This window comes from Felis catus, chromosome B4 (assembly GCF_018350175.1).
Source record: "Felis catus isolate Fca126 chromosome B4, F.catus_Fca126_mat1.0, whole genome shotgun sequence".
Classification (NCBI taxonomy): Eukaryota; Metazoa; Chordata; class Mammalia; order Carnivora; family Felidae; genus Felis; species Felis catus.
In genome coordinates this window covers 81,136,969-81,161,609 of record NC_058374.1, presented here as the reverse complement: position 1 = coordinate 81,161,609, position 24,641 = coordinate 81,136,969, and the positions used below count along the sequence as shown (strand labels likewise).

At 37.3% G+C, this 24,641-nt stretch overlaps 1 protein-coding gene across 1 annotated transcript; it reads right to left on the bottom strand.

The window, feature by feature from the left end:
* Positions 1-5,321: 5,321 nt before the first annotated feature.
* On the bottom strand, positions 5,322-6,278 carry LOC101081906 (olfactory receptor 9K2). Its single transcript, XM_003988830.5, has one exon. It carries the CDS (start codon positions 6,261-6,263, stop codon positions 5,322-5,324), a length of 942 nt encoding a protein of 313 aa, XP_003988879.3. The 5' UTR covers positions 6,264-6,278.
* Between the last annotated feature and the right edge of the window lie 18,363 nt (positions 6,279-24,641).

Below are 24,641 nucleotides of genomic sequence, written 5' to 3'. Positions count from 1 at the left end.
GCAGGCGGCGAGACTTGTGTTTTTGAAGAGAGGATGGCCCAGTTGGGTGGGGCTTAGTGTAATGGCTCCGTTCTCCGCCAGATGGCGCTGCTAGCCTACTGGGGTAGATTGTAGCATTTGTAGGTGTTTATGTACCTGCACAAGAGCGGTGAAAATGGGGTCAACCAGCTATCCAGTGTCTAGTGTCACAACTCTGTTCTCCCTGATCAGCAACCCCCACCCGTCCTTCATCTTTGGCTTCTGTACACTCACTGCCTCCATACCATCCATGACCAAGCCCCAGGCAGCACCTCCCTCCCGAGTTTTGTCTCTGATCCAGCTGCCTTCCCCGAACCCCCACTTCTGAGGGACTGCGGCTTTGACCTGTGCAGCCCCTCTGCAGAGGGTGTCACCAAACAAAGGCCAGGTGATGGCCACACCCAGGAATATTTGCAGGACCATGCTGCTGCCAATGCCCAAAGACTGTGGCCAGGTGCCATCCTGCCCCAGAAAAAGTTCATGAGACAGTGTAGCAGCAGTGCCTCAGGGATTATGGAAAATCACAACACACATCTGGCACCAGGCTTCACCCCCAATGACCTTGTTCCAGCACCAGCCACTGTGGCCATTCTCTGGGGTCTTCTGGGCCCAAATGTCCTCACAACATCTACCAAATGTCCTTCCAGCAGTGGAACTGCTTCTCCCTGTGTGGCCCAAGAACCTCCCAGACCCCACTCTGGTCCTGGGGATTTGCCCTTCCCACCAGAGCATCGCCAGGTATCGAGTTGCGGAGTTGCAGACTCTGCACTCCTGCTGTTTACAGTCTTAATGGAATTTAAACCTTCTCCTTTCTCTTTTCTCCCTTTTTAGTTCAGTCACTATGGCTGTTTCCAATTTTCCACTTTCTCTCCAGCTGCTTTTGGGGAGAGGTGCTTTTCCCATATTCTCCCCACCATCCCTCTGCCTCCAACCTCTCTCCACAGACAAAAGTGGCTCCCTGCCCTCTGCAGCTTCTCTCTCCCCATGTTCACCTCTCTGCGCTGGGTCCCTGCTGAATTCTGTGGTTTAGGTTGTGCAGATTGTTGTGTTAATCCTCAAATCAGTTTTCTAGGTGTGCAGGATGGTTTAATGTTGGTCTGGCTATATTTCATGGATGCGGGACACACAAAAAACTTCCAAGCTGTTCTGCCATCTTGGCTCCTCCTAGAGAGAATCTTAAGCAGGCTCCCCACCTAGAACAGAGCCTGGTGTGGGGCTCGATCCCAGGACCCTAGGATCATGACCTGAGTCGAAATCAAGAGTCAGATGCTTCACCGACTGAAGCATCCCTGAGCTCATTTCTTTTTAGGGCTGAATATTATTCCGTTGTCTGGATGTATCACAGTCTATTATTCATTCACCTACTGAAGGGCATTTTGGTTATTTCCATGTTTTTGCAATTATGAATAAAGCTGCTAGAAACATTAATGTGTAGGTTCTTGTGTGGACATGAGCATTTTCAACTTGTTTGGCTAAATATCATGGAAGACAATTGCTGGATTTTATAGTAAGGGTATGTTTAGTTTTGTATGAAATTGAAAAACTTTATTCCAAATTACCTGTACCATTTTGCATTCACCATAGCAATGAGTGAGGATTGCTTTTCCTCTGCAATCTTGCCAACATTTGGTGGAGTCAGTGATTTCTATTTTGGTAATTCTAATATGGGTGTAGTAGGAATAGTATACTGTTCTTTCTTTTTGTTTCTTTTTTAATTAAGACTTCAATTTTTTAGAGAAATTTAACCTAGACAGATTTACCAGATATCCCCTGACCCCACACATGCATACCTTCCTCCACTGCCAACATTCCCCACCAGATTGGTATGTTTATTACAACTGATGAACCTATAGTGACACCTATTATCATCAAAAATCCAGTTTGCTTAGGGTTCACCCTTGGTATCATATATTTTATGGATTTGGACACATAATAAATGATATGTATCCATAATGATGGAGCCATACAATCTTTTGCCCTAAAAATCTTTCCTACCTTGCTGTTCATCCCTTCCTCCACCCACAGCCCTGGCAACCACTTATCTTCTTCCTCACTCTATAGTTTTGCCTTTTGCAGAATGCCATATTTGGATTCATACATAAGGTATTCTTTTCAGATTGGCTTCTTTCACTCAGTAATAAGGATTTGAGATTCCTCCTGGTCGTTTCACAGCTTGATAGTTCAATTTTTTTAGGACTAAATAAATTTTATTCCCTGAATATACCATGGTTTATTTATCCATTCACTTACTGAAGAAATTCTTGGTTGCCTCCAAATTTTGGCAATTATCAATAAAGCTTCCATAAACTTCCATGTGCTGGTTTGGGACAGACCTAAATTTTCAGCTCCTTTGAATAAATTCCAAGCAATATATTTGCTAGATCATAGATCAGTAAGAGTGTGTTTAGTTTTGTGAGAAACTGCCAAACTGTCTACAAAAGTGGCTGTACTATTTTGCATTACCCACTAGCAATGCTTAAGAGTTCCTGTTGCTCCACATGCAATGACTTGATGTTGTCAGTATTCTGCACTCTGGTTATTCTGATAGGTAAATAGTGGTATCCCATCATTGTTTTATGTGACATTCCCTGATTGTATATGATAGGGAACACCTTTTCATATGTTTATCTGCCATGTGCATATCTTCCTTCCTCCAAGAAATGACATCTTCACAATATTGTCTTCCTCTCCTTAAACATTCAATGGTTCTCCGTTTATATTGTTCTTCTTTGATTTCTCTCATTATAATTTTATACTTTTCCTCCTAGAGATCTTATACATATTTTTTGAGATTTATACCTAAGCATTTTGTTAGGGAAAGTGATAATATAAATAGCATTGTGATTTTAATTTTAAATTGTACTTGCTCATTGCTGGTATATGTAAAGCAATTAACTTTTGTACAGTAATCTTGTATCCTGCAACACTCCTATATTTCTTATTAGTTTTAGGAGGGTGTTTGGGCAATTATTTCAGATTTCCTACATATACAACTGTCACCTGTGAACAAAGATTGATTTATTCTTCCTTTCACGCTGTTTAATGCTTTATGGTAATTTGCTAGGGATGCCATAACAAAACACCACAGACAGGATGCCTTAACCACCAATTTTTTTTTCTCCCAGTTCTGAAGACTGGAAGCCCAAAATCAAGGTGTCCTAAGTAAATATTCTGAGGCTTCTGCCCTTAATTTTCAGATGTCTGCCCTCTTCCTACCTCTTCAGATGGTGTTCCCTCAGTGCATATGCACCTCTAGTGCCTCTCTGTGTGTCCTACTATTTTCTTATAAACACACAGCCACACTGTATTATAACCCAGCTGTAACAGCCTTCTTTAGGTTATTTCCCTGAAGGCTCTATCTCCAAATATAATCACATACTGAGATACTGGGGGTCAGGGCTTCAACATGTGAATTTGGAGAGACATCATTCAGCCCATAATACTTTTATGTCTTTTTTGTCTATTACATTTTCTAAGACACCCAAAAAGGGTGCTGAAGAGATATGGTGAAGGGGGACATCTTTGCCTGATTCCTATCTTAGTGGAAAAGCTTCTATTTCATCATCATTAAATATAATCTCAGCTGTAGGTTTTAATAGATGTTCCCTTTCAAGTTAAAGAAATGCCCCTCTAGTACTAATTTGCTAAGAGTTCCTTAACTTTTTATCTGTTGGTACCATCACCAGAAACATCATACATGACCAAAAATGGTGAGACATACCTCCCTTCATGTACTCCCCTCACACTAAGCAATTAATTAGTTCTGTGTGTCTAACCTACAATTTTTCAAATCACCTTTTTTTTCAATTACATTAGTATACTTCAAGCCCACATCAATAACATGAACTAATATAACAGTATACTGACTCCAATCTTATTCCCTGTAAATAGATCTTCAATACAGCATGAAGACTTTCCCTTATTGCCAGAAAACACTCGCAGGTACCCCACTTTGAAATCTGTATGTTTACCCTTGGCATAAAAATCTGTGGATTTGGATTACTTGTGCATACAAGGATGTGATTTTCACACTGAATTGTAAGCTACCTAAAGAATATATAATATTCTTGGGGCGCCTGGGTGACGCAGTCGGTTAAGCGTCCGACTTCAGCCAGGTCACGATCTCGCGGTCCGTGAGTTCGAGCCCCGCGTCAGGCTCTGGGCTAATGGCTCGGAGGCTGGAGCCTGTTTCCGATGCTGTGTCTCCCTCTCTCTCTGCCCCTCCCCCGTTCATGCTCTGTCTCTCTCTGTCCCAAAAATAAATAAACGTTGAAAAAAAAATTAAAAAAAAAGAATATATAATATTCTTTAAATAATAGAATAGAATAGAATAGAAATATAATAATTTATTTACTCTTTATATTAATATAATATAATATAATATAATATAATATAATATAATAATAATATAATAATAATATAATATAATTAATATAATATATAAATAAGGTTATTTATACCCAAGCCTACCATAAGACATATTACACTGTCAATAAATTAATCAAATATATAAATATTCATAGGCATAGATGAGTAAATTTTGGACAACACACTATGTTAATGACTAACTTGCTTTATTCCTTTATTAAATATTCTTCACAATAATTAACCTAGGAAAACAATGTATGATAACCCAAATGGAGGCAATGATTGCTCAACAATGTTTGCAAGTTTCTATCTTCCTTTTTGGTTCTTTATATTCAGATTTAGCAACTAACAGTGTCTTAGAATACTCTACAATGCCTGATCATTTCATGTAAAAATTTCCAAATTAATCTTTATACCAAAGATTATGTATTATTTATGTTATTATCACTTCCTCTTGACATAGTACACATCACTGATTCAAAAAGAAAATTCAATTACTACATAACATGCTAAAACAAAGTAGTTATGTAATTGGAAAACATATTATTTTTAAAAATAAGTAGGATATTCTTGTCAATATTAGTGATTATGCTATGGAAAGAGAAATTCCAAAACAATCAGCTCACAAAACATTGCTTATACACTATATTAACAGAAAAGTCATGCTCAGCAGCAGCCATTAAAGAAATACAGATCAATTTTGTGAAACAGAATGTTATTTGAGATAGTGGGAAGGATTATTGTGAAAAATGTTTCTCTAACACCCAGGACATCTCCAATATCTGAGACATTCAAGATGAACAATGTTCCAGGTACCTCACCAGAAAACAGTTACAATAAGATATTTATGATGTTTAATGCAATAACTTTCATTAATGGACACAAGGAGTATGAAAGAAATAGCCACAAAATCAATGGAGGAAAAAAAACAATAATCAAAGAATAGGATTTTTCTTCTCCAGAAGTTTTTTTAGAGCTTCTTTGACATCTTTGTTTCTCAGGGAGTAAATCAAAGGATTCAACATGGGAGTGACTAGGGTGTAACACAAAGAGGCCACTTTACTCAGCTCAGGAAATCTGTCAGGAGTGAGATACATAAAAAACACAGCACCGTACAGCACACTCACGACTCCCAGGTGTGAGCTGCAAGTGGAGAATGCTTTCTTACGTCCCTCAGAGGAGCGTATCTTGAGAACGGTGGACACAATATACAAGTAAGAAACAATAATAACTATGATGGTAGGCAAGATGATGATGCTGGATAAGGAAAAGGAAATGATTCTAGAGATGAAGAGGTCAGAACAAGATAGCCTCTGAAGTGGGCGAGTGTCACAGTAAAAGTGGTCAATGGCCCGAGAACCACAAAAGGACAGAGTAAATGTCATACTGGTCTGAAGAACCGAGCTGATGCAGCCACATAAATAGGAACCAGCCACCAACTGAGTGCAGAGACGTGCTGACATCTGCACAGAGTAGAGGAGTGGGTTGCAGATGGCAATGAAGCGGTCATAGGCCATGGCTGCCAGGAGAAATCCCTCTGCCACGATGAAGAGGGTAAAGAGACAGAATTGGGTCACACAGCCTGCAAAAGAGATGGACTTGCTCTCAGACCAGAAGTTGATCATGGCCTTGGGTGCAATAACAGACGAATAGAAGAGATCAATGAAGGACAGGTTGCCCAGGAAGAAATACATGGGTGTGTTCAGCCGGGGATCGGCCATAATAATGGTCATCATCCCAACATTCCCTAGGAGGATCATGGCATACACAAGCAGAAAGATCAGGAAGAGGAGAATGTGGAGCTCAGGGCGGACCCTGAAGCCTACAAGGATGAAGTCAGTCACTTCCGAGTGATTGTCTGGTCCCCTGTCACCCATGGCAGAAACCTGCTGACAGGCACAAGGAAAAATAAACAAACGAATTCTGGGCTTGAACATAGCCCTTTGACCATTGCAGAATTAGGATTACAAAGCCATTGTATAATCATTATTCTTGTTAACTTTATAAAATTAATGTGACTTCACTTTAAGCCATTGAAACTGAGGATGAATCAAAATGTTAGTTTTATGTCCTTCTTTCTGCAATGGTGGATTAGATGTTTTCCCTTGAATCTAATACAGTTTCCTTCCACCCAAGGACCTTTCACATTTGCAAGTATTACTTCTGTGTATGTTTCTGACTCATGATTTGTGCAATAAATTCATTGTCATGAAAAGGTGACTGGAAAGAGACCACAAATAATTTAACACATGACATTTGGGAAGGAATTACAGTGTCTGCATTTGGATATATTAGGGGATTTAGTAGCCTCCTTCAGGAAACCCTATCTTTGAGGACTTATATTACATGTAAACAGATCTAGAGAAAGTGAATTACTTTAATAAAAAATTACTTAAAAGGTGCAAATACTTTTTGTAGGTAATGGAAACTTTGAATTGTGGTATAGGTTATTTGCTCACTAAGATCAAAGTTGTGCACACATAAACACAAATAATATCAGGACTCATGTGCTAAGATGTCTCTCCCAGATGGGCATCCATAACCCTTTCATAAGAATAATTTCCCTGCATTAACTCAGCCTGAATCTCAGAATTTTTTAAAGAAGAGACCTCCAGGTAGTGTAGATGGAAAAGTTACTTTAGAGAAAAATGCTGAACAAAAGATACATATGAGAGATTGTTGACTGCATTCTTCTTTACGCTGGATATGACTTTCATAGCTGTCATGCCTCATTTACTAGACAGCTCAACTGAGAATTTGAACTGCTTATAGTAATATAATGGCAACTTTTTCAGCCTAAATAATAACAACAATAATAATAACAAAAACAACGACAACAATAACGTTGCACTTTTGGCCTGCCAGCCACTTTTCTAAATGCTTTTTAGTAGCTCATTTAATCCACACAACAATAATATGAGGTGAGTACTATTATATTCCAGAAGGGGAAATTGAAATACAGAGAAATTAAGTCTCTTGATACCACCTACTGGTGTCAGAATCCGAATTTGTAGAGTAAAAACTTGGCTCCAGAATCCCTCCATTCTCATTCACTGCAGGATACCACCTTTTATAATAAGCCCTTCTGGTTCCTTTAGGTGACTTACTTCTATTTGTACCTCAGAATTCAGTTAAAGTTTCTTATCTCCAAAATAAATTCTTCAATTTGCAACCTAGGTTAAGACACTTCTGCATAGATCATGCTCCCAAGGATGGTAGCTATGATCACCACATTTTAATATGCATATTAAATATTCATAAGTTCTTCCTTAAGATCAAACTTCAAGCTGTCCTCCATAAATTCAGTACAGTGTTCTGTGTCTGGCAAATAGCAGTCAATATTTCTTATATAGGTATATACTGCATGATATTTGAACATGCAGAATCAGAAAAACTTGAGGACTTTGAAATACTGAGGTGGTTAGCATGGGTTTAGATTTAAGTAAGGGAACATCCAGTGCTGCTTCTCACATTTACCAACTGGGACCTTGGACTAAGTGACTTATGTAACTTATTTGTTTCCTGTACAACCTCCTTATGTTCTTTAAGTTACTGATGTAATTATATGGCAAATTACTATACCAGTGTATCGTCACATAGAGCAAGGATAAAACAACATAACTACCCAGTTTTCTTGGGGGTACATACGTAGACCATGCACATAAGAGGCACCTGGGTGGCTCAGCTGGTTAAGCGACTGACCCTTGATCTCAGCTCAGGTCATGATCTCATGGATTATGAGTTCGAGCTCTGCTTCAGTCTCTGCGCTGACAGCATGCAGCATGCTTGGGGTTCTCTCTCTCCCTCACTCTCAAAATAAATAAATAAACCTCACTTTAAATGTTTACTTATATTTTGTAGAGAGAAAGAGAGCAAGGGAGGAGAGGCATAAAGAGAGAGGGAGAAAGAGAAAATCCCAAGCAGACTTCATGCTGTCAGCATAGAGCCTGAAGGGGGCTCAGATTCACAAACCATGAGATCATGACCTCAGCTGAGATCAAATGTCAGTCGCTTAACTAACTGAGTTACCCAGGTGCCCAAAATAAATAAATAAACTTAAAAAAAGGATAATGCACATAAGTATCATTTATGACAAACTAAGCACTAGACAAATATTAACTATTATCAATTATCATATCTTTCTGTGTTCAATCCAACAATGCATACCAAATATTAGGCACTAATTAGATTGAAAATAAATAATATGTGTATGGGCTTTTTGGATAAATGATTCTATGTTGAGGGAAGGAATCAGAGAAACTGTTAAAATATTAAAAAGAATAATGAAATCTGAGAGAAGTGTAATATTTGTCCCAGAAGGAGATCACTAAAGAAAAGTGTTATGGTGTCTCCCTGTTATATTTTCGTTATTCACCACCTCCATCAAAACTTAAATATTTAGGGGCGCCTGGGTGGCGCAGTCGGTTAAGCGTCCGACTTCAGCCAGGTCACGATCTCGCGGTCCGTGAGTTCGAGCCCCGCGTCAAGCTCTGGGCTGATGGCTCAGAGCCTGGAGCCTGTTTCTGATTCTGTGTCTCCCTCTCTCTCTGCCCCTCCCCTGTTCATGCTCTGTCTCTCTCTGCCCCTCCCCTGTTCATGCTCTGTCTCTCTCTGCCCCTCCCCTGTTCATGCTCTGTCTCTCTCTGCCCCTCCCCTGTTCATGCTCTGTCTCTCTCTGTCCCAAAAATAAATAAATGTTGAAAAAAAATTTTTTTTTAAAAATAAAAAAAATAAATAAATAAACCTTAAATATTTAAATAATTGTATTATAAAAGAGCAAAATTTTAAGTATATAATACTTAGGTTCTGAAGAGACGACATAAGATACTTAAACAGTGGGAATAGAGCCTGAAGAAGTTATGAAATATTTTTAATCATATATTTTATTTATTTCCTCTCATCTTGTAATGGGTAAGATTGTACATCATTTTAATTATCCGTATTTATTCCTATAAATCTTATTCTAATGTTAATAAGTATACCTGAAGACATTTATACCTAGAAAAGGGAGTCTTTCCTGGAGTAGCCAATAAAGAAATAGTCAGTTTGAGACTTATTATTTGTCAAAATTCTCATATTTCTTTTTTTTTTTAACGTTTTGTTTATTTTTGAGATAGGGAGAGACAGAGCATGAACAGGGGAGGGTCAGAGAGAGGGAGACACAGAATCTGAAACAGGCTCCAGGCTCTGAGCTGTTAGCATAGAGCCCAACGTGGGGCTCAAACTCACGAACCGTGAGACCATGACTTGAGCCAAAGTCGGCCGCTTAACCGACTGAGCCACCCAGGCACCCCAAAACTTTCATGTTTCAAGATGTACTCTTACCTTACATGGTCTGGTAATTTGTCAGATTCTGAAAATGAAGCAGCAGAATCCCAATGTTTTCCTCTTGTAATTGTTTTAATTCTAGAAAGGGTAAACATAAAGTTAATTAATGACTGTGCTACAAGTACTAAATAATCATTATGTCAGGATAAAATTAATCACCCCCCCCAAAGAAATTCCAAATGCATGGTTATTATACAAGTTTTAGTTCTTCCCATAGATAAATCAGACTAATTCTCCTTATTGCTCTAATTAACAACTGTTCTTAAGTAGTCGACTTCTTGGAAAATGCTATGGTCCTTTGTAGAAGAGACACAAGGTGAATTTTCTAAATGATGCTTTGCTAAGACTGAAACAGATCCAGTCAATAGTTTTGCAAAATGAACCTGAGGAATCAATCCACAGGATATTCTGTCCTTCGTTCTTGGATATTAAGTGCTTTTAAAGAAGTGAAGGAGATTGTCTTGGATATGTAAGAGGCCTTGAGCCATCTGGAATCTCTGATAATCTACTAGAATATCAGCACCAGTTATCCATCCTGTCTTTGGTTTTGCCATAACAGTGTAACTTTTTCAAATAATTACAGCATTGAGCTTTCTCTTTCCTTCTGGGAGATAGTTCTCCTGGGAAAGAAGGAAGCATAAGAAGTCACTAAGGTACGTAGGTGCCAGAGCCAAGCTCCATCAGGATCACAGATGCTCTCGATTTGGAGGAAATAAGAAAGAAAGAGAAAGGAAAGGAAAGAAGGAAAGGAAAGGAAAGGAAAGGAAAGGAAAGGAAAGGAAAGGAAAGGAAAGAAGAAGGAAAGGAAAGGAAAAAGAAGAGCCTAAACTTAATAGGTGTCAAAATACATACAACAGCTGGATTTTTTTCCTTTTCTTTCCTTTTCTTCTCTTTTCTTTTCTTTTCTTTTCTTGTGTGAATCCTTTAGAAGGAGCAAAATTTTCTTTCAACTTGAAATTCTCCACTGAAAAAGAAGCATTTCAATTTATCATTACGGCAAAACTTATCATAGGCAAACTGACATAAATGTGAAAGAAAATACTATATTACGAAATATGTTTGTAGAGATATTTGTATTCCTAGTCATAAAGTTCATTTCCCTTTCACTTAAAACTCTCCATATTTATTCTTTAGCTATATTTTGTCATTGATAATTGATAATTAGAAGTACAAAAGCATACCATACTTGTTCGTTAATATTTACCATCAGGCATGGTGGTGCTAGAAGGCATCCTGGAAAATTCCTTAATTACTGCTATACCTCCTCCTCTCTTTTCTATTAATATCGTTTGCTAATCATTATCAGTACCCAAAAGTATACAAAGCATTTTGTTTACCCGTCTGTTCAGTGAAATGAATACCCAGGAGACAGGAGCAATTGCTGTGACCCCCAGTAAAATTAGCCCTCTGTTGAGCATTAAGTATAATAACTCAGCAAAATCCAATGTCATAGGGGCAGCAAGGAAAAAAAAGTGGGTTAACAGGTTTTAGAGTGGTAGTTGACATTCCAACATTGACCCACGGTACTTGGGCCAATAGTCACATTACGAAATAAATAACTTCATGTATTATTTGCTAACGCAGTATATATACAGTATCCTAGAGATAATAACCCAACTGTGTAAAGTGCTGACAGACAGTTATATCCGAAAACGGAGTCTTCAATAAGTGATTCTACCATTCCATGAGTTCACCTGATTCTGTCTGACGAGGTGATGATAATTCCTTTGAAACCCATGGATAGGAGTGTATCCCCTCACTTCTCTTCTTGTAAAGTGAGTGTCTTACACCAAAGCCCTAGTGCAATAGACATGGTAGCAAATAAGGCATTTGTTGCATCTCATATAGTGGTATTGACAGAAGTAATTTGAGCAGGAAGGGCAAAATTATAACTAGAGCAGAGCCTGGACAAATCACTACTTCTCCTTCATGGAAAAATCAATGTAATCAAACTGAAGCATGATGACTGGCTGATAGCCCCAGGTTATACTATATTTATCAGGAGAATTTTTTTATTGTAGTAAGAATATTTACCATGAGACCTTCCCTTTTAAAGAAGTTTTAAGTGTACAACACAGTATTGTGACTATAGGCACAATGTTTTACAACGGATCTCTAGAACTTGTTCCTCTGTATAATTTAAATAAGTTGAAACCAATTGAATGCCAATTCCTCATTTTCCCCTCTACTCAACCCCAGCAATCACCATTCTACTCTCTGCTTCTAAGAGCTTGACTTTTTCAGATACTTTATATAATAGGAATTATAGAATATTTGTCTGGGATTGCCATTTTCTTTTAGCATTATGTCTTCCATGTTCATCAGTGTTATCAAAAGCCAGAATTTCCCTTCATTTTAATCACAAATAAGGTTCCACTGTATGCATATTCAACATTATCCATTCATGCATCAGTAGACATCTTGGTTTTCTCTCTATATTTTTGATAACCACTATCAGAAAATTGTGCACTTAGCATGTATAATTTTCAGGTCAGCCAATGTTGAGCCATCCATTTTGTGAGTTCTATCTCTTCTACTATGGTTATATTATTGATGAGAACTTAGTGAATGAACAATAAATTGGATGGCAAAGAATCTGGAAGATAATGGATCATTGCCTTCAGCAGATTATTGATAAGCTACCTCATATCTGATATAAATTACTGAGCTTTCATGTGGGAAATTTATATTCTCAATTCCTTTTACCATTCAGGCAGGTCCCTCTACAAACAGACCACCATGTCAGTAATCCTTCAAGCTTGCTGATTTCAAGTTCCTAGTTATCCATGTCAACCACTAGCCTACTGACCCTAAAAATATGTGTCTGACACTATAGTCCAGACAAGAAAATAACTATGCAGCTTGAAATTGTGCCTATTTTGAATATTTTCTTTCTAAGTGATATATGAAATAACTTTGAGCTGGACTAGAATGCTGCAATAGTAGTCTATTTCCAGCTGATGTGAGAATCAGCTCACATGCAGCACCAACTATAAACCTGGTTCAATTAATTTTTTTCTGAGGACTCAATAATGTTAAGATTCCAATATTATTTCAAACTATGTATGATCTATACTTAAATATTCATAAATGACCAGCCAAATTTGATAATATTTTTGGAATCGCTTTCCCCAATTCAAGATACCAAATTAACATGGAAAACAAACTTTAAAACGTATTTTGTACTCAAAATATTTTTTGAGAAAGGGTCCCTGGGTGGCTCAGCTGGTTAAGCATCCGACTTCAGTTTAGGCATGATCTCACATCTTGTGGGTTCAAGCTCCGTGTTGGGCTCTGTGATGACAGCTCAGAGCCTGGAGCCTGCTTCAGAGCCTGTGTTTCCCTCTGTCTCTACCCCTGCCCTACTCATGCTCTCTCTCTCTCTCTCTCTCAAAAAGAAATAAACATTAAATAATTAAATAAATAAATATTTTTTGAGATTTTAAGATGGTTGCTCCAAATCCTTGTAATTCATGATGACATAGTGGTAACAATTGAGAAATTATGATATAAATAATTATTTATAATGTTTGTGCTCCCTCTGTTTAATTAGCCCATCACAGTTATTTCAATAGCCTTGTTTGCAAGTCCACAAAATGATTAATAGATCAAAAAGAAAAGCTCAATCTTCCTAAAATTATATGTAGGTAAATGGATTGAATATAAATATATTTTATTCATTATATAATACTCATTATCAGTAGCAACACGGCCATTATTAATTTTCATAAAAGCATTACATACATAAAAAAACAAGTCATAAATAGCATAATGACATTCTTTCTTGTTAAAGGGGATAACTCATGGTTATAATATTCACCACACAAAAACTCGAAGGTCTAAACCCAAATTTACGAATTTGGTATCAATTTCAAATATTAATAGTAAATTTAAAAAGATTCTACCCTCATAATGTGTACATAAATTTCCTATTGAGAAGATAGTTATATCTTAAAATAATGAGTGTTTTTCCTCCCTTATATATTTAATTTGTTTTTTTATGTCATTGGTTATAATCCTTTGGTAAATGAAGATGAGTCTTTGGTAGTGGATATCTTTTCTTTATTCCTGGTTTCAAATAGAAAGGTTCCAATGATTCCACATTTAAAAATGTTTATAAAATTTTTCTTTAATTCTATCTTTTATGCCTACTTTCAATTAATTTTGTTTTTTTTAATATCAGAAATGCATGTTGAATTGTATCAAACACTTTTCCTTTCCTATTGAGAACATTATGCTTTTCTTCTTCAGTGTGGCTCTATTTCTAGTTTCTCTACGCTATTTCATTGACTATTCATTCTTTCACCAGCACCACAGTCTGGATGAGTATAGTCGTATGGTTGTGTATAGTTGAATTTGTGTATTGTCATTCCTCTGATTCTGTTCTTTCCTTTGATATTGTGTTGGCTATTCTAGTGTCTTGCCTTTTTCAGATAAACTTCATTTAATATCTAAAGTTTTCCAATAACACAAAAATAACCTGCTAGAATTTTGATTTAGATTGAATTGAATGAATAGAGTAAGTTGGGAAGAAAAGACATCTTGACAATGCTAAGTTTTCCTTGTCAGGAGCATTCAGTAGTTTTCCATATAGTTAGATCTTCTTTGATTTCTTATATTAGAATTTTATACTTTTATTCCTAGAGATCATGTTCATATTTTGTGGGATTGACATCTAAATATGTTACTGCCGGTAATTGTAATATAAATAGTATCGTGTTTTTAATTTTAAATTCCACTTGCTCATTGGTGGTATAGAAAGCAATTAACTTTTGTATATTAACCATGTATCCTGCAACACTCCTACATATCTTATTAGTTTTATAAGGGTATTTTGGCAACTCTTTCATATTTTCTACACAGACAACTATGTCACCTATGGACAAACACATATTAATCTTCCTTTTTATTCTGTATAATGTTTATGGTAATTTGCTAGGGCTGCCACAGAATGAGTGCATTAAACACTAATTTTTTCTCCCAATTATGGAGACTGAAAGTCTATGATTGAGATGTCATAAATAAATATTCTGAGGCTTCTCTTCTTGGATTCAAGATGTCTATCCTCTTGCTCTCTTTTTACATTGTTGCCCCTCAGTGCATATGCACCCCTAGTGTCTCTCTTTGTGTCCAAATACTTTCTTATAAAGATATCAGCCAAACTATATCAGAACCCACTGTAACAGACTTATTTTATTGACTTCTTTGAAGGCTCTATCTCCAAATACAGTCACATATTGAGGTACTGGGGGCTAAGGCTTCAACGTATGAGTTAGGGGAGGAGGAGTCAACATGATGGAGAAGTAGGGGAACTGAAGTTCCCTTGTCCCTCAAACACAGCAGTATTGAGGCCAGAAGACTTGGAATTCCAGGAATCTTGACTATAGAGTGACAGAAACATCTCCAGAGGCCCAAGGGGACAACTTGGTGGGCCATAGGTGCATGATTGCAAACTGGAAGAAACAGAATGGGTGGCACAGGAATGGAGGGAAGAGATTCCCTTCTGTGGAGAGACAAAGGGAAGAAGAAGACAGGCTCTGGAAGTGTAGGATTCTACTTGAACAAGAGAAAAACCACGGACTGGGGAATGCAAAAGATGGAGAAAGAACCAATTTCTAAAGCAGGACTTTCTGTGCCCTATTCGTGCATTTGGAGAGGAAGGGAACCAGATCCAAGCTCAGTAGCTGGCTCCAGGCATAGCCAGAGAGGGCAATCCTCTCCCTTGAGTGCTGTGGGAAGAAGGTAAATAGTCATTCCGAGAACAAAAGACCCTGCAGGCCAGCCAGAGGCCCTTTGTCAGTTGCCTGGCAGAATGACAGTACCCCAGAACCAGGGCTCACAGAGTGGGATCCTTTAAGACATCAGGGCTGAATCCCAGCAGAGCACCAGGGAGATCTGGGAGACGGTGTAGTGGGAGGTAGCGGGCTGCTCATGCCCACTCAGCACTGTGAGGAGCCAGAGGCCCTTAGTTGGCTGACTGGGAGGAGTGGCACTTCCCTGGAACCAAAACATACTGGAGTGGGATCCTTTAAGACATCAGGGTTTGATTCCTAGCCGAGCACCTGAGAGGCACAGAAGACTATGGAGCAAAATAGAACTGGCTCACTAGCACCCGCCTGGCACTGTGAAGATGGCCTGAACAGACTGGTTTGGGACACCCAGTCTGGGGAGGAGAGACTGGGTTGCCACCATTTTCTCCCCATCACCAACAAGGTGGGGTTTCAGGGAAGGGACAACTGGCCCACAGTGGAGGCAGGACCCACCTACACCAAACCATGTCCCTTCATGCCTGGTAACTGTGTATCTAACAGAGCAAGAGTGACACTGACCAAACCCCTGCAGCCACCAGTTCCAAGGCACCATCAGATACCGGTACAGTGGTTTTGCATGAATATATATATATATTCTTCCTTTTCTTCCTCTTATTTCTTCCTTTCTCTTGTCTGGTTACTCTGACTGTTGGTTTCTTTATGCAGACATTTTGAATCTATTCTTTTTACACCTCTTCTGTATCTCTTTCTTCTTTATTTTCCTCTCTCTCTCTCTCTCTCTCTCTGGCCTAAGCCATATGGTTTCTCTGATACTCTGCCTGGTCAATTTTGTTTGTTTGCTTGTTTTCCTTTTCCCTGCCCTTGTCATTTCTCTCTTTGTGTTGGATAAGGCCTCTTCTACCACCCCTCCCTTTTATTAAATTTTTTTCCAGGGATACTTCAATGAACAAATCAAAGCATACCTGGTGGAAGGTACAATCCACCACTATGAGTAGGGAGATAAAGCAACCAGAGTCACAAAAACAGAGAGCATGAAACACTCCAAAACACCTCTGAAGAGCCAAGTCCTGAATAGCATATGACCCCTTTTTATTTATTTTTTTAAATTTTTTTAATGTTTATTTTTGAGACAGAGAGAGACAGAGCATGAACAGGGGAGGGGCAGAGAGAGAGGGAGACACAGAATCTGAAACAGGCTCCAGGCTCTGAGCTGTCAGCACAGAGCCCGGCGCGGGGCTCGAACTCACAGACCGTGAGATCATGACCTGAGCCGAAGTCGGACGCTTAACCGACTGAGCCACCCAGGCACCCCGACCCCTCTTTAATATAGTAGTGCTTATGGTTGCAGGATTCATAACAAGTATTAAAACACATAAGGGACAGAAAACTAGCCAAAATGACAAAACAGAAGAATTCTCTTCAAAAGAAATTCCAGGAAGAAATTACAGCTAGATAATTGCTCAAAGCAGATATAAACAATATAACTGAGTAAGAATTTAGAATTATAGTCCTAAGACAAATAGCTGGGCTTGAAAAAAATAGAAGGCAACAGAGAATCTATTCCTGTAGAGATCAAAGAACTAAGAAATAGTCACAACCAATTAGGAAATGTTGTAAATGATAGCCAAATTATGGAAAGAGCCTAAATGTCCATCAACTGATGAATGGATGAAGAAATTGTGGTTTATATACACAATGGAGTACTACATGGCAATGAGAAAGAATGAAATATGGCCCTTTGTAGCAACGTGGATGGAACTGGAGAGTGTGATGCTAAGTGAAATAAGCCATACAGAGAAAGAGAGATACTATATGTTTTCACTCTTATGTGGATCCTGAGAAACTTAACAGAAACCCATGGGGGAGGGGAAGGAAAAAAATGAGGTTAGAGTGGGAGAGAAAGCCAAAGCATAAGAGACTCTTAAAAACTGAGAACAAACTGAGGGTTGATGGGGGGGTGGGAAGGAGGGGAGGGTGGGTGATGGGTATTGAGGAGGGCACCTTTTGGGATGAGCACTGGGTGTTGTATGGAAACCTATTTGACAATAAATTTCATATATTGGAAAAAAATAAACAAAAGATAAACTATAAAAAGAGGAAATGTAAATGAAGTGCAAAATAAACTAGATGTAGTGACAGCAAGGACAGAGGAGGCAGAAGGGAGATTAAGTGAAGTAGAAGATAAAACTATGGAAAATAATGAAGCTGAGAAAAAGAGAGATAAGAAAATACTAGACCATGAGGGGATAATTAGAGAATTAAATTATTCAATAAAACATAATAGTATCTGTACCATAGGAGTTCTGGAAGGAGAGAAAGGGGCCGGAGGTTTACCTAAATAAATTATGGCTGAGCACTTTCCTAGTCTGGGGAAGAAAATGGACATCCACATTCAGAAGGCACAGAGAATTCCCTTCATATTTAACAGGAATAGATCATCTCCAAGGCATATCACACTGAACCAGGCAAAATACAAAGATAAACAAAGAATTCTGAAAGCCCCTATGAACAAACGGGCCTTAACCTACAAGGGTAGACACATAAGGGCAGTAGCAGACCTATCTACTGAAATTTGGCAGGCCAGAAAGAAGTGGCAAGAAATACACAATGTGTTGAATAGGAAAAATATGCAGTCAAGAATCCTTTATCCAACAAGGCTGTCATTCAGAATAGGAGAGATAAAGGCTCTCCCAGACAAAAACTGAAGGAGTTCATGACCACTAAGCCAGCCCTGCAAGTGATCCTAAGGGGAACTCTGTGAGTTGAATGCTGCAAAGACTACAAAGAACAAGAGACATCACCACAAACATAAAACCTACAGATAACACAATGACACTAAATCTATATCTTTCAATAATAACTCTGAATGGAAATGGACTAAATGCTCCAATCAACAAACATAGGGTATCATAAAAAATTTAAAAAAAAAACAAGATCCATCTATATGCTGTCTATAAGAAACCCATTAGATCTGAAGATACCTTCAAATTGAAAATGAGGGGATGGAGAACCATCTATCATGCTACTGGAAGTCAAAAGAAAGCCAGAGTAGCCACACTTATATCAGACAAATTATATTTTAAACTAAAGCCTGTAACAAGAGATGAAGAAGGGCTTTATATCATTATTACGGGGGCTCTTCATCAAGAAGAGCTAACAATTATAAATGTTTATGCTCCCAACATGGATTTACCCAAATACATAAATTAATTAATCACAAACATAAGCAATATTATTGATAAGAATACAGTAATTGCAGGGAACTTTAATACTCTACTTACAACATTGGATAGAAAATCTGGACAGAAAATCCATAAAGAAACAGTGGCCTTGAATGATACACTGGACCAGATGGACTTAACATATATATTCAGAACTTTTCATCCAAAAGCAGCAGAACACATTCTTTTCAAGTGCACATGGAACATTCTCCAAGATAGGTCACATACCGGGTCACAAAACAGCCCCTAATAAATACAAAAGAATTGAGATCATACCATGCATATTTTCTGATCACGATGCTATGAAACTTGAAATCAACTACAAGAATAAATTTAGAAAGCTTCCAAATGCATAGAGGTTAAAGAACATCCTACTAAAGAATGGGTTAACCAGGCAATTAGAGAAGAAATAAATATATATATGGAAGCAAATGAAAATGAAAACATGACAGCCCAAACCCTTTGGGATGCAGCAAAGGCAGTCCTAAGAGGAAAATACAATGCAATCCAGACCTATCTCAAGAAATAAGAAAAATCCCAACTAAAAAATCTAACAGCACACATAAAGGAACCAGAAGCAGAACAGCAAAGAAACCCCAAAGGCAGAAGAAGAAGAGAAATAATAAACATTAGAGCAGAAATAAACAATATAGAATAAAAAAAAACAGTAGAAAAGATCAATGAATCTAAGAGTTGGCTTTAAAAAAAAAATAAGCAACATTGATCAACCCCTATCCAGACTTCTCAAAAAGAAAATAGAGAGGATCTAAACAGATAAATCACAAATGAAAGAGGATAGATCACAACCAACACCACAGAAATACAAACAATTATCAGAGATTACTATTAAGAATTATATGCCAACAAACTGGACAACCTGGAGGAAATAGACAAATTCCTATACACCCACACACTATCAAAACTCAAATAGGAAGAAATAGAAAATTTGAACAAACTCATAACCAGAAATTGAATCACTTATCAAAAATCTCCCCCAAAAAAATCTCCCAAGAAATAAGAATCCTGGGACAGATAGCTTTCCAGGGGAATTCTACCAGACATTTAAAGCAGAATTAATACCTATACTTCTCGAGATGTTCAAAAAAAAAAAAACAGAAATGGAAAGAAAGCTTTCATACTCATTCTGTAATGCCAGCATTACCTTGGTTTCCAAACCAGACAGAGAACCCACTAAAAAGGAGCATTATAGGCCAATATCCTTGATGAACATGGATACAAAAATTCTCAACAAGATACTAGCAAATTGAATTCAACAGTATATCAAAAGAATTATTCACCATGATTAAGTGGGATTCATTCCTGGGATGCAGGGCTTCAATATTCGCAAATCATTGTGATAGATCACAAGAACAGAAGAAAGGATCAGAACCATATGATCCTGTCATTAGATGTACAAAAAGCATTTGACAAAATACAGAATTCTTTCTTAATAAAAACCCTCAAGAAAGTCGGGATAGAAGGAAAATACCTCAACGTCATAAAAGTCATATATGAAAAGCCCGCAGCTAATATCAGCCTCGATGGGGAAAAACTGAGAGCTTTCCCCCTGAGATCAGGAACACAGCAAAGATGTCGACTCTCACCACTGTTGTTTAACATAGTGTTGGAAGTCCTAGCCTCAGCAAACTGACAACCAAATGAAATAGAAAGCATCCAAATTGGCAAAGAAGAAGCCAAACTTTGACTTTTCACAGATCACATGATACCATACCTGCAAAACCCTAAAGACTCCACCAAAAAGCTGTTAGAACTGATACATGAATTCAGCAAAGTCGCAGGATACAAAATCAATGTACAGAAATAGGTTGCATTTCTACACACCAATGATGAGGCAACAGAAAAAGAAATCAAGAAATTAATTCCATTTACAATTGCACCAAGAATCATAAAATACCTAGGAATAAACCTAACCAAAGACGTAAAAGATGCATATGCTGAAAACTATAGAAAACTTATGAAGGAAATTGAAGAGGACACAAAGAAATGGAAAAACATTCCATGTTCATGTATTAGAAGAACAAATAGTGTTAAAATATCAATACTACCCAAAGTAATCTACACATTCAATGCAATCCCAATCAAAACTGCATTGGTATTCTTCTCAAAGCCAGAACAAACAATCCTACAATTTTTATGGAACCATAAAAGACCCTGAATAGCAAAAGTAATGTTGAAAAAGAAAAACGAAGTGGGAGGCATCACAATCCCAGACTTCAAGATGTATTACAAAGCTGTAATCATCAATAGAGTATGTTACTGGCATAAGACAGTCACATAGACCAATAGAATAGAATAGAGAACCCGGAACTGAACCTACAAATGTATAGCCAACTAATCTTTGACAAAGCAGGAAAGAGTCTCCAATGGAAAAAAGACAATCTCTTTAGCAAGTGGTGTTGGGAGAACTGGACAGCAACATGCAGAAGAATGAAACTAGACCGCTTTCTTACACCATACACAAAAATAAACTCAAAAGGGATGAAAGGCCTAAATGTGACACAGGAAACCATCAAAACCCTAGAGGAGAAGACAGGCAACAACATCTTTGACCTCAGCTGCAGCAATTTCTTGCTCAACAGGTCTCCAAAGACAAGGAAAATAATACCAAAAATGAACTATTGAGGGGCGCCTCGGTGGCTCAGTCAGTTGAGCGTCCGGCTTCGGCTCAGGTCGTGATCTTGCGGTCCGTGAGTTCGAGCCCCGCGTCAGGCTCTGTGCTGACAGTTTGGAGCCTGGAGCATGTTTCAGATTCTGTGTCTCCCTCTCTCTCTCTCTCTGACCCTCCCCATTCATGCTCTGTCTCTCTCTGTCTCAAAAATAAATAAACGTTAAAAAAAAATAAACTATTGAGACCTTATCAAGATAAAAGTCTTCTTCACTGCAAAGGAAACAATCAACAAAACTAAAAGGGAACCAAGAGAATCAGAGAAGACACTTGCAAATGACATATTGGATAAAGGGTTATTATCCAAAATCTATAAAGAATTTGCCAAACTCAACACCCAAAAAACAAATAATCCAGTGAAGAAATGGGCAAAAGACATGAATAAACACTTTCCAAAGAAGACATCCAGATGACCAACAGACACATGAAAAGATGCTCAACATCACTCATTATCAGGGAAATACAAATCAGAACCACAATGATATATCACCTCACACCAGTCAAAGTGGCTAAAATGAACAATTCAGGAAACAAGAGATGCTGGCAAGGATATGGGGAAACAGGAATCCTCTTGCACTGTTGGTGGGAATGCAAACTGGTGCAGCTATTCTGGAAAACAATATGGAGGTTCCTCAAAAAGTTAAAAATAAACCTACCCTATGACCCAGCAATAGCACTACTAGCAATTTATCCAAAGGATACAGGGGTGCTTATTCATAGGGGCACATGTAACCCCAATGTTTATAGCAGTCACTTTCAACAATAACCAAATTATAGAAAGAGCCCAAATGTCCATCAACTGATTAGTGGATAAAGAAGTGGTTTAATACAATGGAATACTACTTGGCAATGAGAAAGAATGAAATCATGCCATTTGCAGCAACGTGAATGGAACTGGAAGGTAATATGCTGAGTGAAATAAGTCAGTCAGAGAAGGACAGATACCATGTTTTCACTCATATGTGGAATTTGAGAAACTTAACAGAAGACAATGGGAGAAGGGAAGGGGAAAAAAATAGTTACAAACATAGAGGGAGGGAGGCAAACCATAAGAGACTCTTAAATACAGAGAACAAACTGAGAGTGGATGGGGGCAGGAGAGAGAGGAAAATGGGTGATGGGCATTGAGAAGGACACTTGTTGGGATGAGCACTGGGTGTTGTATATAATCCATGAACCATGGGAATCTACCCCAAAAAACACGAGCACTCTTTACACACTGTATGTTAGCCAATTTGACAATAAATTATATTAAAAAAGAGAGAGAGAAGAATAAAGTAACTAATCATGAGACAAGAGAGCAAAAGAGAGCAAGAGGCAGGAACTACAAAACAACCATAAAACATGTAACAGAATGGCTATAAATATACACATGTCAATAATTACTTTGAAAGTAAATAGACTAAATGCTCCAGTCAAAAGACATAGAGTGATGGAATGAATAAAAACACAAGACCCATCTATATGCTGCCTCTATGATTATTTTCAAAGCACTCTAAGTTGGATTGAAATACCTAAAAATGTAAAACAAAGTCCAATTATATATTGCTGACAGGAGATTTTTCTACAACAAAAATGCTATAGTAAATTAAAAATATAGTAGTTGGGAAAAACATAACAGATATAGCAGTATAGTGTAGCCAAAGTCATGATGGGACTACAAATCTATGCCCAAACTTCACATTTAATATGACAAATGTATTGATATAAGTAATATCATAAGGGTATATAATGGGCAGTTTTGCACAGGTAGGAGAGCTTTTCTAATAATAAAGCGTCCAAATAATTTATACATATTAAAATAACACAAAAATATAACTTATGAAGTGTTTAGGAATAAAAATCACAGGGAAGAAATAACCTGGTGACAATTAATGACCTTAAAATTATAACAATGAAACTAAATAATAAAATGACCTTCCAAATCATAAGCGTTTATTTTCATTCTCTCACAAATCACAAAGGAAAGTAAATAAATATAAAAAATATAAATATATATATCTCAACTCTACAAATCAATCAATAGATAGTTTTAATTACAACAGAAATTCTGAATGACATATTACAAAGAAAAAAAGAATAATTTTCTACAAAAATAAAAAAAATTTCAAAATACAATCTTTCTACAAAATACAAAATTTTGGTAAAGAAGAAATTTAAATGTTGAAAAGATCTCACGTTACCTATCATATGCTGAAGATTTTACAGGGCAGCCTAGCATAAAGGCATTCTTTTGCAGGGAATAAAAAAATAAATAAATGATACTTAACTCATATAATATACCCTATATATTAAGAAAAATAGACCAAAAAATGTGAGTCCCAGTTATACCAATAGTCTGGAAAGAAAAATTTAGAAAGACATGAGACATTAAATTATAAAACTTACATTATTCACAAGAGAGATATTTTTTGTAAAGATGTAAAGATTCAGCATGAGAAAAATCCATTTCATTCCCAGTATCAGTAGATTAAAGGACAAGAACATATGATTGCCCTGGATGATATAGAAAAATGATCTGTTACTGCACTGGCCTAGAAAGAATGCTGCTTAACTTAAACATTTTTCTCCAAAAGCATTATACTGAAAATCATGTAAAAGTTCATAAATATTTCACCTTAGTCATGGCAACTTAAGGATGTTTGTGATCAGCACTGTCTTTCAACATTTCACTGCAGGTGATAGCTAATGCAGTAAGGAAAACACATAAGAATTGGAAGGGGGTAAAAAGTATTAATATAGCAAAATAATTGCCCACAATGCCGTACAATAAAATATACAAAAAATCTGTATGAGATTATGAGGACTAATATATGAGTTTGGTCAATGTGCTCAAGATAATATTTCTCTATACAAACAGAAAGCAATTAGAAAATGTAATAGAGAAAGAAAATATCCCTTTTATAATAAAAATTGGGTTATATTTAGAAATAGATTTTAATAGGTGTGCAAGACCTTTTAAAGAACAAGGTCTTTTAAAGAACACTATAAAGTGAGCAAAATATATCAAATAAGGCATGAAGGAGGTGAAAGATATACCATGATCAGAGGCATATTCGTCATGAAGCTGAAGAAGCACAGGGTTAAGGGCCCAACCTGCAGGATCCCCTTTGAAGTCACTTAAGGGGTGGGAGCGCCTAGCAATATATTTATCTAGCAATGTGTTTAAAAATTGCGAAAATATGTTACCTGCAGTCAATTAAACCTGCTAGCTCCATTCTCTGATATTTCCTTTCAGGTCAGGTAGTA